The sequence below is a fragment of the Leucopleurus acutus genome (assembly GCF_964270905.1).
Source record: "Leucopleurus acutus genome assembly, chromosome: 14".
Taxonomy (NCBI): domain Eukaryota; kingdom Metazoa; phylum Chordata; class Mammalia; order Artiodactyla; family Delphinidae; genus Leucopleurus; species Leucopleurus acutus.
The window spans coordinates 30635245-30648092 of NC_139156.1; the positions used below are offsets into that span (position 1 = coordinate 30635245).

The 12848-nt window shown below is 57.4% G+C and overlaps 1 protein-coding gene across 1 annotated transcript in view; it reads left to right on the forward strand.

The window, feature by feature from the left end:
- The window catches only part of SLIT1 (slit guidance ligand 1), a gene marked incomplete at its 3' end in the record, with an annotated part of 171469 nt that extends 163195 nt beyond the window's left edge, over nucleotides 1–8274 (forward strand). The window contains exons 31-37 of the mRNA XM_082854318.1: nucleotides 1936–2073; nucleotides 2839–3076; nucleotides 4627–4757; nucleotides 5242–5396; nucleotides 6495–6783; nucleotides 7132–7343; nucleotides 8036–8274. Coding sequence (XP_082710444.1) covers nucleotides 1936–2073; nucleotides 2839–3076; nucleotides 4627–4757; nucleotides 5242–5396; nucleotides 6495–6783; nucleotides 7132–7343; nucleotides 8036–8274 — 1402 coding nt within the window. The remainder of the gene's footprint in view (nucleotides 1–1935; nucleotides 2074–2838; nucleotides 3077–4626; nucleotides 4758–5241; nucleotides 5397–6494; nucleotides 6784–7131; nucleotides 7344–8035) is intronic.
- Nucleotides 8275–12848: the final 4574 nt, after the last annotated feature.

A 12848-nucleotide genomic window follows, 5' to 3' on the forward strand; every position in this document is an offset into this window, starting at 1 on the left:
TCTGGCTTCAGGAGGGTTGGATAAGGGGTCCTTGACCGTTGTCACCATCGTTGTTACTGGCATATGTGGAAGGGCTTTGTCACTGGAAGACTGGGATGTGAAGGTCACGGGGTTTTTAAGATGTTGCTTCCATTTGCAGTTCTGCAAACATAGTCTCATTGCTGGGACCCTGTTCCAGCAGTCAGGGCAGCACAATGGTCAGGTCTTCTTCAGGTCAGGTCTGTGGCTGAGGGACCCAACCTCAGCTGCTCGGGCAGAGGTAGGGGATGGAGTCCCCCAGGGACTCAGTCCAGCAGGAGCTGCCAGAGCCTCCTGGGCAGGAAGTGAGAGCCGGGGGACACTGAGGCCCAGATGCTAGGTCAAGGGGCCACACAGGAGCCTCCATCCAAATGGTGGACAGACGCCGCGCTGCTGGCTGAGCTGCCGGGTGGGGTGGGCACAGCAGACCAAGGAGCGGTGACAGAGCAAGTGGCGTGCACTCTTCTTAGAGGGGCTGGACCTCAGAGGGTGGAATAAAGCAGGACTGCACGTGGTCCGGGTGGATACTGCTCAGATAGTCCTTCACACCACAGAGAAGGGGCACTCGGTGGGTGTATAGTTCACCTTCACTCAACTTCCTGTTTTGGAGGAAGGACTGAACTGACAGACACTCAGCTGTGCCTGGTGTTGTACCTGGACCCCAGCAAGTATTCAGTACACACTCACTGGGTGAATGGATAAGGGAATGACAGTGAACGAGTCTGTGGGTGCTTAGCTACTGTAACATTTTTCGGACTGCAGCTCAAGACCCAGTAATAGATTGTGATCAGCTGGGTGGGTCAAGGTTAACGTTAAAAAATTAAACAGAAAATATCAGAGAGCATCATGCCCTTTTATATAGTAAGGATAAGTATTTTGGCATGAAACTGATTGCAGCGGGCTGTGTGTGTGTGTGTGTGTGTGTGTGTGTGTGTGTGTGTGTTTACTGGGTACAAAGGTATTTCTTCCCTCTTAAAAAACACTGGGAATGAGTTAAAAAATCAGGCAGGAGCACCTACCTGCCAGGTTGTGTGGTTGAGCCGTGGAGTTTGCAGTTTGTAGTCTGGAAGGGTTTCCTGCAAGGGGTGTTCACCGGAGGCTTCCTGGAGGAGATGAGGTACTGGCCTGGCTGGACCGAGGCAGGGAGAGAGAAAAGGGTAGTCCAGAATCAGCAGGTGTGAAGGCAGAGAAGTGTAGCGAGGTGCGGGTCGCTGCCTGTGGAAGCAGGTCTGACTACGGGGTGGCTTGTTATGGGGGCAGCTGGATAGGGAGCATCTGGCAGGGCTGCGACTGAACAGGGGTGGAGGACTGTGCTCTTTATTTGATGGGCAAATAATTGGCAGAAATGGACTGACTCAGGCGAGCAGTGGGCCACAGTGTGAGCCAGGAAGCTGGGACCTGGCCTGGAGTCAGGACGTTGTGGAGAGGCGGGCACTAGCGTCTGAGGCCTGGGAGGCTGGGCCGGTGCAGCTGGGAGGCTGGGGAAGAGGGATGGGTGAGCCCCATGTGACTCAGAGCCATGCATTGGCTGGGGTTGGGGAGGGGGGTGAGGGCAGCGGGGCACGTTGAGAAGGGGCTGAAAGTTGACCTTGGATGTGCTGTTGGTGCTAAGGGTGGTCCTCCACCACAAGCGCCCGTCTCCTCCACCTCCTGGGTGTCCACCCTCCCGGCCCAGAGCAGCCCCCTCCCCCGCCTGCAGCCCACATAAACTCTCTTCCTGGACGAGAAAACGGTCTCAGGACGGGTGGGGGCATCTTGACATCTAGGGCTCCGTGTGACCTCCTGGGGGACCCCGCAGACCCCCAGGGCCATGAGGCTCTCTGCCACACACACAGCCCTGGGGCCGCACAGGCTCCTGGCCGAGCTCTGGGCTGTGTGTGGGGCTGTTGACTCAACCCCGCCCCCCGCCCACCCCAGGTGTGAGTGTGCACCTGGTTATGTGGGTGACAACTGCACGGAGAACCGGGATGACTGCGAGGACCACCGCTGCCAGAATGGGGCCCAGTGTGTGGATGGAGTCAATGGCTACTCCTGCCTCTGTGCTGAGGGTTACAGGTGAGCGGCCCTGGGAGGCACCATGAGTGACTGACTCCTCTTAGCTGTCAGCTCTGGGACTGGCAGGGCCCACCCTGGGAGCTTTCACCGTGGCTATGCCAGTCACCATATGTGTGGTCTGGGGAAAGTTCATCAGCAGCTCAGAGCACAGGCAAAGGGTCCCTACCCTGACTGGCGGAGGGAGCGGGAGGTGCGTACAGATTACTGGGCAGCGCCCCATCACTTACCTGCCCAGTGAACCCCTGAAGACATGCCCTGCATTAAAGGTCATTTACTTTTGCATCTTGGTCTCTCTGGGAGGCTGTGAGGGGAGGGCACCTGCCCTCCTTCCGGTCACCCACCTCCCATGCTCTGCTTGTGTCTTTTTTTTTTTTTTTTTTTTGTGGTACGCGGGCCTCTCACTGTTGTGGCCTCTCCCGTTGCGGAGCACAGGCTCCGGACGCGCAGGCTCAGCGGCCACGGCTCACGGGCCCAGCCGCTCCGCGGCATGTGGGATCCTCCCGGACCGGGGCACGAACCCGTGTCCCCTGCGTCGGCAGGCGGACTCTCAACCACTGCGCCACACTTGTTTCTCACCTTGTTCCTCAGCATCTTTCTGGCTCTTAATTCTCTTAGGGAAAGTGTTCATTAGGAGCATCTTCTGTTACTTTAAAGCAACAGTGGTCCCAAGATGTTTAGTGAGTTTCTCTCCAGGACTGTGGGAGAGGAAGATGACCCCTTGCTCCTTGGCCCTGCCTTCTCTGACCCGCGTCTTTTCCCGCTCAGTGGGCAGCTCTGCGAGACCCCTCCCCGCCCGCCTGCCCCCAGGAGCCCCTGTGAGGGGACTGAGTGCCAGAACGGGGCCAACTGTGTGGACCAGGGCAGCCAGCCCGTGTGCCAGTGCCTCCCGGGCTTTGGCGGCCCCGAGTGTGAGAAGTTGCTCAGTGTCAACTTCGTGGATCGGGACACTTACCTACAGTTCACCGACCTGCAGAACTGGCCACGGGCCAACATCACACTGCAGGTGCGTGCCCAGGGTGTGCGTTACAGAGGGTGGTCCGGCAGCAGGGGACCCTGGCCTCAGGTCAGAGTATCGGGACAGCTGGGAGCACCCTGTGTTAGTCAAAACTCTTTGGATGTGGGTATCAGGATCTCAGCTTGAGCTAGTTTAAGCGCAGTCGGAAAGGTTATTGGGTCACAAAACCAGTCTCAGGGAAGGGCAGGGGTGGAGGTGGTCTCATGGGTGACTGGATCCGGAAAACCAAATTTACCAGGATCCTCTCCCACCATCTCTTGTCTCAAAGACTCCCCTCAGCTTCAGCCTCCAATGCTGCAGACTGGCTTTCTCTATGTAGCTGGAACACGGCCACAGCTAGCGCTGGGAGCCCTTATTTTCCATTTATGTCTTGAATTCCATCTGAGAACATCGTTATGTTGAGGGAAAAAGAAGCAAGTTCTACTTCAGCATTGTTTGCTAAATGTTTCTTGGGGAGGGACAGCGGATTGCATTGCACTTCACAGGAAAAGAAATTAAACTCCTCTTTAGTCATCCCTGTTCCCCAAATTCCATTCCTTATCCCAACTGCCACATCTTTCTTCTCTCCTTTATTTGTCCTCTTCTCCTTCTTTTCTCTCAGAACCTTTCAGCCTCTCAAACATGCCCACTCTGCTCTCCTTCCCTTGATCACCTCTCATAAATTCTATCCACTACACTGTCCACACAGTAAGACCACAGCTAGCCTAACTGCTCAACAGAATAAAACTCACCAAAACCCTGCCCAGCCATTGCCTCAGGCACATCCTTGGAGAGGCTCAGTTTATTTCACTATCCCCACCGCAGGCTCTTCCCCGATAGCTCTAGTTGGACAACAGTCAACGACCTCGGATCGGAGAATATCTCCGATTGGCCTGCCTCAGGTCACATGCCCATCCCTGGACCAACTACTGAGTCCAGGGAGATAGGGTGCCGTGGTCCAGACTGGGCCATGTGCCAGCTCTACAGACCAGGGGGTCAGGGTCTTTACCAGGAGAGGAACAAGGCAGGAAACAAAGGTCATGGCTCCTACAGCAGCATAGAGGCATCTTCCTCCCAAGGCACAGCTCCAGCTTTTGCTCGCATGGCTCCAGTGACAGGTGCTACCTTCCAGGTTTGGGTGGCTCTGGCTGTTGGAGAGTCTTCCTGAATCTGTCCTCTGTGGATCCCGTCCTGGCCCCAAGGCAGCTCCCTGAGGCCCACAGAACAGGATACCCCACATCCTAACCATCCTCTCTGGGCAGGTGGTCCCAAGCTGTCTTACCTCCTGGCACGGAGTTTCCAGGCCTCAGCTGGCCCATCTGCCCTCCCCTGCCTGGCCCTGGCCAGACCGGCTGTGGATGGAATTTGAGGGGGGTGGGGGTGGGGTGGGGCTGCCAGCCTGGGACAGCGCCCCCTGGAGGATGTTTCCCTTGGGGAGGCAGGGGAGGACTGTTCTGCACACATTTCTCTTTTAATTGTGGGTCCTCCGTCTGCCCCGCCCGCCAGCCTGTGCTGCTGCTGCGTGGGGTGGGGTGGGAGAGAAAGTGCCGTTGCCATAGGTCTCCACAGCAGAGGACAATGGGATCCTGCTGTACAATGGGGACAGCGACCACATCGCGGTGGAGCTCTACCAGGGCCATGTGCGTGTCAGCTGTGACCCGGGCAGCTACCCCAGCTCTGCCATCTACAGGTACGGAGGCCTACTTCAGGCCCCCCAGCTGCCCTCAAGGGCTGGGGGGCTGCCAGGGAGGGGTCTCCTGAGCCAAGAGCAGGTGGTTATCGGCACTACCAGAGACCTGGGCTGCCCGAGCAGAAAGGGCATTCAGACCACCGAGTCCAGCCCCATGCTGGGTCCGAGGCTCCCTGGGGCCTGAGTAGTGGCCCCATCCTTCCCCGTCCCACAGCCGCCACACAGGGAGCTCCTCAGTGGGGAGGGGAGGCTGATTAGTTGGAAACCCCTGCCCCAAACTTCTCGGCTTTCCTGAGAGAGTGCCCAAAGGGGAGCAGGAGGGACCAGGTCAGAGGCCATCAAGTCCCCACAGTCCCCTCTGTTAGATATTTGGTTTCTTGGGAATCAGCTGCTGGACCAGTGGCCTTTCTGGGGAAGTGCCTAGGCGGGGATGGGTCCAGCTGAAGGCCATTCCCTGGGGCGGGGGCACCCCATCTTCTTCCAGTGCCGAGACGATCAATGATGGGCAGTTCCACACCGTTGAGCTGGTCACCTTTGACCAGATGGTGAATCTCTCCATCGATGGCGGCAGCCCCATGACCATGGACAACTTCGGCAAACACTATACGCTAAACAGCGAGGCGCCCCTCTATGTGGGAGGTGAGGACCTGGCCTGGGTGGAGCTGCAGCTGGCCCTCCCCGGGCCACTCCATCAGGTGGTAGCAACAGACATTCCAGGTGGGGCCTCTGTTGCTCTCTGGCCTGAGCCTTGCGAGGCTCAGGAGAACTGCCCTGTGGGGGAGGATCCTAGTGAATGGCCAAGCTGCTGGCGGACTGTCCACCTTGCCTAGAGCCCGCACTGCTCTCTGCCCAGCCCAGACTGACAAAGGAGGATGGGAATGTGGGTTGGGCTTGAGGCCTGGCCTGGGAGGGGGCCTGGGCTTTCCCAGCCATCTTTTGCACGGAAGGCACCTTTCCTCTTGGCTTAGGGCCAGAAGGGGCTTGTCAGTTGTTCAGGGTCCATTCTCGGGTCCCTCAGAGGCCCAGGCACGGACTCCCTGCTTCAACTGGGTACCTCCCAGATGGACTTGCAGGCTTTGTGGCTAGATGACCCCATCCAGCACCCGAGAACATTTCTAGGTCTCGATGAGACAGGTTTCTAGATGCAGCGGGGCCGCCTCAGTGCCGCAGAGGGCCTTGCCGAGACTTCGGCCAGGAGGGTGTGAGAGATGGAGCCCTGGATTCTAACCCCAGCTCTGCCGTTTACTAGTTGTGCAACTTTGCACAGGTCCCTGAGCACTGAAATCGAAGGGGTTTCAGCAACTCCGACGTCAGAGGGCTGCTGTGAAGGGATGACCACAAAAGTGGGGGACAAAATGCTGTACACATGAGTTCTGGGCCCAGGTCCTTTGCTGCTTTTGGGGTCTCTGGGAGGTAAAAGCTGGTGTTCTGGGCAGGAGCCCTGGGTGAGGGCGGCCAGACTCAGGCACCCAGAGCATCACTTGTCAGCTGGCTGCTGCCAGGCCTGGCACCCCCAGGCTCTGATCACAGAGGAAGCAGCTTTTCCGTTTCTTCTGGGAAAGGAGTCTGGACCCTCCAAGGTGGCAAAAGACATTGGCCCAGAGTTGCAGAGACTGAAGGACAGATGCCGAGGGCAAGAGGGAACACTGTAGAGATGCCCAGTGGACCTCAGAGGTGGGTGCCAGGCAGGGTTTGAGCCTAACTCAGCCCAGCTCTGCCCCCTCCCCTCCACTCCAGGGATGCCAGTGGACGTGAATTCGGCCGCCTTCCGCCTGTGGCAGATCCTCAATGGCACGAGCTTCCACGGTTGCATCCGAAACCTGTACATCAACAACGAGTTGCAGGACTTCACCAAGACGAGGATGAAGCCAGGGGTGGTGCCAGGCTGCGAGCCCTGCCGGAAGCTCTTCTGCCTGCATGGTATCTGCCAGCCCAATGCCACACCAGGGCCCGTGTGCCACTGCGAGGCCGGCTGGGAGGGCCTGCACTGCGACCAGCCAGCCGACGGCCCCTGCCATGGCCACAAGTGAGCCTGGGCTGGGCTCAGGGAACCCTCCCCCACTGCCCACCTGCAGGTTCCCTTCCCTTCCCTGCACGTTCCACTTCCCCATGGTGAGGAAAGACTGTCTTTAAACTCCAAAATTGGAACATGTGGCCTAACACAGGGTTTTATTAATTTTTTCTGGCTTTCAGTTTTTATTAACAGGAAAAGGACCCTAGGGACAAACAGAGAATCACATTTTGCTCCCTTTGTTTCAATTCTGGGAACAGAATAAGACCCTGTGAAGCCCGAGGCTGGGGGTGTGGGTGTCCTCGGGGGGGCTCGGATTGGCTGTGGCCTGTCCTCACAGCGCCTTTTCTTTGTCCCCTGCAGGTGTGTCCACGGGAAGTGCATGCCTCTAGATGCTCTTTCCTACAGCTGCCAGTGCCAGGATGGGTACTCGGGGGCCCTGTGCAACCAGGCTGGGGCACCTGCAGACCCCTGTGGGGGCCTGAGGTGCCTGCATGGCCACTGCCAGGCCTCAGCCACCAAGGGGGCACACTGTGTGTGTCACCCCGGCTTTTCGGGCGAGCTGTGCGAGCAAGGTCAGGGGCCCCCCTCCTGACATGCCCTCTCCAGGGTCCCTCCCCACAACGTGCTTTAGTGACTTTTCTTTTTCCCAACCTCAGCAACCCCTCCGTGCGCCCTCTCCCCTCCTGCACCTTGGGCTGCTATTGGGCTGTAGCGCCCCCAATCCTCTGGGCTCTGAGCCCCAACCCCGGACAGATGCCCATCTCTCCCTGGCCCGGCTTGCCCTGTAGCCCCTTTATCTGGGCTAAGTGCCCCTTCTGGCTGGGGTCTCTCCTTACAGAAGAGACCACCAGAGTAGCAGCATCTTGGCCACATCACTTAGGGACCTGGAGAGCAGCAGGAAGTCTGGGAGTTGGGGACCCTTCCCAGGTCCTCCTGGCTTCAATTTCTTCTCTGATGTCATCGCCTCCCAGGCTTCCAGCCACCTCTTGCACTCCTCTGGAGGCCACTGTACCCTGACAGCCCAATCTGTCCTGGGGGGCCTTGGCTGCTAGAAAGTTCTTCCCTTTCACTGACCTCACTGTGGGCCCAGGAGGAAGTGTGTGCATGTGCATGTCTGGCAGGGAGGAGGTGGGGATGGAGGTGGGGTCCAAGGATGCTGACCCACCCTCCTCCTCCTCCTTTTTCTCCTCCTCCTGCCTCCCCAGGGGCAGCGCTGGCCCATGGGTGTGCCCTGAGGCTTTCTCTTGGTGTCTGTCCCATCCAGAGTCCGAGTGCCGGGGGGACCCTGTCCGGGACTTTCACCAGGTCCAGAGGGGCTATGCCATCTGCCAGACCACGCGCCCGCTGTCGTGGGTGGAGTGCCGGGGCTCATGCCCCGGCCAGGGCTGCTGCCAGGGCCTGCGGCTGAAGCGGAGGAAGTTCACCTTTGAGTGCAGCGACGGGACCTCTTTTGCCGAGGAGGTGGAGAAGCCCACCAAGTGTGGCTGTGCCTTCTGCGCTTAGCGCCCGGCGTGGATGGGGAGGGGAGAGGGCGGGCGAGGGGGCGCGGCCGCAGCGGAGACCGAATGGCCGGCAGCTGGGCTGGGGTGCGGGCCATCACCACGGCGACGCCTGGGCTACCGGCCCTCCCGTCGGGGGGGCGGCCAGAACCACCTTTCTAAAGCAAACGGCGCGGCAGCTTGGGGCGGGGCGGGGCGGGGCGGGTGGGCGTGGCCCGGGCCGCAGCCCGCCCTCTCCGGAAGTGCCTTGCACAAATAGGCGCTTAATAAATATTTGTTGAATGAATGTGTGCGTGAGGTCAGGCCAAGAAGTGCAGAATAGTGACACCTCCTCCTTGCCTGCTACCTGGGTCTGAAGATCGGACTGCCCCTTCCCAAACCAGCCTTGTCCTCTCACCTGTGGCCTGTGCGGGTCCCAGAAGCCCCTTGCCCCCCTGCAGATAACCTTGACGTACTCTCAGCCTGCGCTGGGGCAGCCGGCCTGGCTCTCAGCTTCTGCTGCTGCAGCGTCTGCTGGCAGTAGGCCAGGCTGCGAAGGGGCAGGGCCCCCTCCTGCTGGCCAGGAAGGGACCAAGCCCTGCCCCCTGGGCTGCCTGGCAGTGCTGCAGCCACTGCTTGCTTGGGAACGGGCCAGGGGGTGGAGGTGGTTTTAGGACCAGACCTCTGAATCCCAAAGTTATGGGATGAGCATTGTAATATCAAGGAGGGTGCTCATGCGGAGGAAACAACCGCTGGGACTGCCTAGCGGGGGGACACCACCAGCAAAAAGGACAGAGGGCTTCTTGGTTCCAACTGAATAAACATCACCACCTCCAGACACTAGCCACCAAGGGGGCATTGGTCCTGGGCTTCCCCAGCCGTTAGCCAGCCATCAGCTTCTAGCTAGCAGGGGGACTTGGGGTGTAGGGGGCTTGGGCTAGGCTGCTAGGCCAAGGAGGGGTCTCCTCCCATGTAGACGGGGTTCAGATCACCTCATGCCGCAGACCAGTAGGGAGCCGTGGTCCAGACATCAGGAAACCTCCGCCGGCTCTGTCACTGTGGGCAAACTTCTTCCTCATGGGCCTCAGTCTCCTCAGCTATCAAATGGGGAGATGGGGGCGAGCAATGTAGACCCTCCCACTGTGGCTCCAGGAGGGAAGCTGGAAGAGTTAGAAGATCTACTTTCATTAATCACGTCAACAAGTATTCATGTGCCTAACCGGGGCTGGGTACTGCGGGTGTTCTCCCCTCACGGACAGATGGGACTGACTACAGAACATCACAGGAGCGACCTGTGATGCCTGGGAAGGATGCCTGGGAAGGGATCTGAGGCGAGTGAGGGCTCCAACCACAGACACCGGCCCAGGCCAGGGCTGCTCACTCCAAGTGTTTGCAAGGAAGGACTCAGTGTCTGAAGAGTCATCGAACATGTGGCCGTGTGACTACAAATGCTTCTCTTCCATGCAGAATGAAAACGCAGAAAGATGATCTTTGTGCCTAAATAGCGAGCTGGCTGGAAGGAAGATAGGTCACGCTCTCCTGTCCCAGTGTCTCCCCAAGAGTGTGTGCCCCTGGGGGATCCTGGGGGGCAAGGAGGGTGAGCATGTCCCTGTCCTGGCTCCTTCCATCTGCAAACAGAAGGCAGGGTCAGGGGAGTGTGTTGTGTTGGGGCTGAGGTGGCCTTGTGCTTGGGGGCAGCAGGCGGAGCCCTTGATACCGAGTATCCCGGAGCCTCCTACGACTGAGCGCACCTGGTGTGCTCCACTACCCTGGGACTCAGGCCAGTGAGTTTGAGTCCTGGGCCCCCTGTAACGGGAAGAGGACCCTGCCCTGTCCACCTGGGGAGGTGTCCTGAAGGCTGGACCTGCCCCTCACCAGGGGCCAGGCTCTATTTTCTTGGAAGCAAGCAAGGCCACAGCACCCCTCACACTCATGGGCAGCAGCCTGGGCCTCGAGGGGCTTCTCCCAGGGCTGCACAGCACCCGTCTCTTACCTAGACTTTCTGGGCCCCTGCGGGCACCTGGACAGCAGCCAGCACCAGGCTGGGTAGGAAGGAAAGCTCAAGTGTAGCTAGCCTGCCCCTTCCACGGAACCCACCAACCCTGAGACACATACCTTCCCCTGGCCACCACCATTCCTCACTGACCTGCAGAAACCGTTCCCCGGGCTTGAGGGGCGATGTCTGGCAGGACCTCTTCACTCTGCAGAAGTGGAAAGGGCACCTGCAGACAGGTACTGGCTGCCAGGAGTCCTGCACTCCCAGTGCCATGGGTTTGGGAGGGCAGAGGATGGAGTGTTTGTTTGCAGGGAGCACCCTGCGAGCTTGCTGCCACCCCTGTCCACCCCTCCACAGCACCCCACGCCCCAGCCCAGCTCCATACTCACCCTTGGTCGAGCCAGAAGACTGGGATACACCACAAGGGTGAGGGCAGCGAGGGGCCGAGAGACCCATGCGCCCCAGGATCAAGTTTTCCTCAACTGAACCACCAACCCGAAAGTTGCTAAGGAACTGGATCACCACACACCTTGCCTGTTCCCGTTTGGGCCTGCCGAGTCCCAGAAGAAGGCTGCCGCGAAATCATCTGAGAAACCATTTCCAAGCCTTGCCACCCCTTTGGTAAAGACTCCAGTTCACTTGGACGTCGTCCTCGGCTGGTTCTACTGAAGAGACACAAGCAGGGCAAGTCCCAAAGTTGCTGCTGCTTTGGCAGCACTGCAGGCGACAGTGGCCCCGGCTCCCCGTGCAGGCGTCAGGAAACCGAAAAGCCTGGACTTTGTCTCTTCTTTGCCTGCTGTTAGCCTAACCATGAAAGTATCTCTTTACACAGAATACTTAACAGATTCTAATATATATTTGTATTTCATTTTGTTATAGTATTTTTATATGTTAAAGTCAACATCCAGTGTCTTGCTCTGCTTTTCAGATGCTATGTAGTTGTGACATTTGGTTTGGTTTGGTTTGGGGTGGGGGGGTTCTGTAGTCTTGTTTGGATCACTCTTTTAAAGAGACTGGTTTAGGACAAGCCCCTGGGGAGCCACACCTCCCCTGTCCTGAGACGTGTTATTTTAGAACATGTTGGATATTGTCTGTTGTCTTCCTGTGAACATGAAATTGATTCACTCAGGTTCTGCCTTTGTTGATCTTTTTCTGCATCAAGGATGAGCCCAGGGCTGCTGACACACAACCTCGCACGGGCGCGAGTTTCTGCGCTGCCCATAAACCAGCCACAATCCAGGCATGGAGCCCAGACACAGCACATGTAGGGTATCTGCCCTTGGAACTCTCTAGCCTTCCTGAAGTGGCAAAGGAGGCTTGCTCCTCCTGAAGAAGGAAGGGGAGGTCTGGGGGGCTGGCTTAGTCATAGCTCCCTGGGGATGTCAGTGTGAGAACAGAGCCTGACACGGCACAGCACACACGGATCTGGGGAGGCTGTCCATCCTCACTTCTCTCCAAGTGTCACACCCACGATTTGTAAGTTTGTGTACAGAGCCATGCCCATATTTAACATGGTTCTACTATGACTTCAGACCACAGAATTGCACTCAAATTGAGCTTTGTAGGACGAGTGACCTCAGTGTCTTGGCGAGGCCAGGCCCTGGCAGTGAGGCTGGGCAAGGCCCCTGACACCAAGGGGACCCCGCTGGCCCTCCTCTGATGCAGGACCATGAACTGATTTCCCGCTCGTGGTGACGGTCACATATGCCACACCTTAACAGCACATGGTCACCTTGAAAGTGGGTAGTGATGGTAACTGCAGTGCCTTCAAAGCAATGAGGGATTTGGGAGCAAATGTAATGAACCAGGTACAGGACAGAAAACAGGTTAAAATAGGGTTGTAAGCTCAAGAGTCTGGAGAGGCCAGTAGGTTACTTACCTAAATGAATCACGTTGGCGCATGCCCTTCAGCCCATCATTTGTACTGCCACTTCTGATAAAGCAGCAGGGACAGAGACCTGGTTCCCTACTGTAAAGAGCAAGGGACAAATGGTAAATGAGGCAGACTGTGATGACCTGAAGGGTGAGCTTTCCAATCTACCCAGCTTCACCTGATTCTTACCACGCACTAATTTTGTCAGATCTTCATTATCTTTTTTAAAAAGAGAAGCTAGAAATCAATTTTTATGTAAACACTCAGTTTTAAAATATTGTTTTTTAAACACTGGCTAAATAAAACACAACTGTCAGCCACCAGTCTGCAACCTGAGTTAGAGTAAAGTAAGAGGCACATTTCAGTTACAAGGAAATGTCTAGCCAAGGGAATGGGCACAGCAGGGCTTGGCTGGGGGGTGGAGGGAGTCGAAGGGAGGCCCAGGCTTCCAACTAGAGTTGCCACACTTCCCTGCATCTCTATCACCCCTACGTCCTGAGCCCTGAGAGTTCATTGCAGAGATGTTCCCTCACCCCAAGCCAGTCTGCATCTCATGTCAGATTCCAGTTATTCTACCACAGGAGGAATACTGGAGGAAAAGAGGTCTATCTCAACAACGAAAAGGGTGGAGTTCTGCATGTCAATGGCCACTGTCAGATGAACTTGCTAATGAAATTGTGGCCGATTCCACAGGAATCACTGGCTCACTGGATCCCTAAATAGACTCATC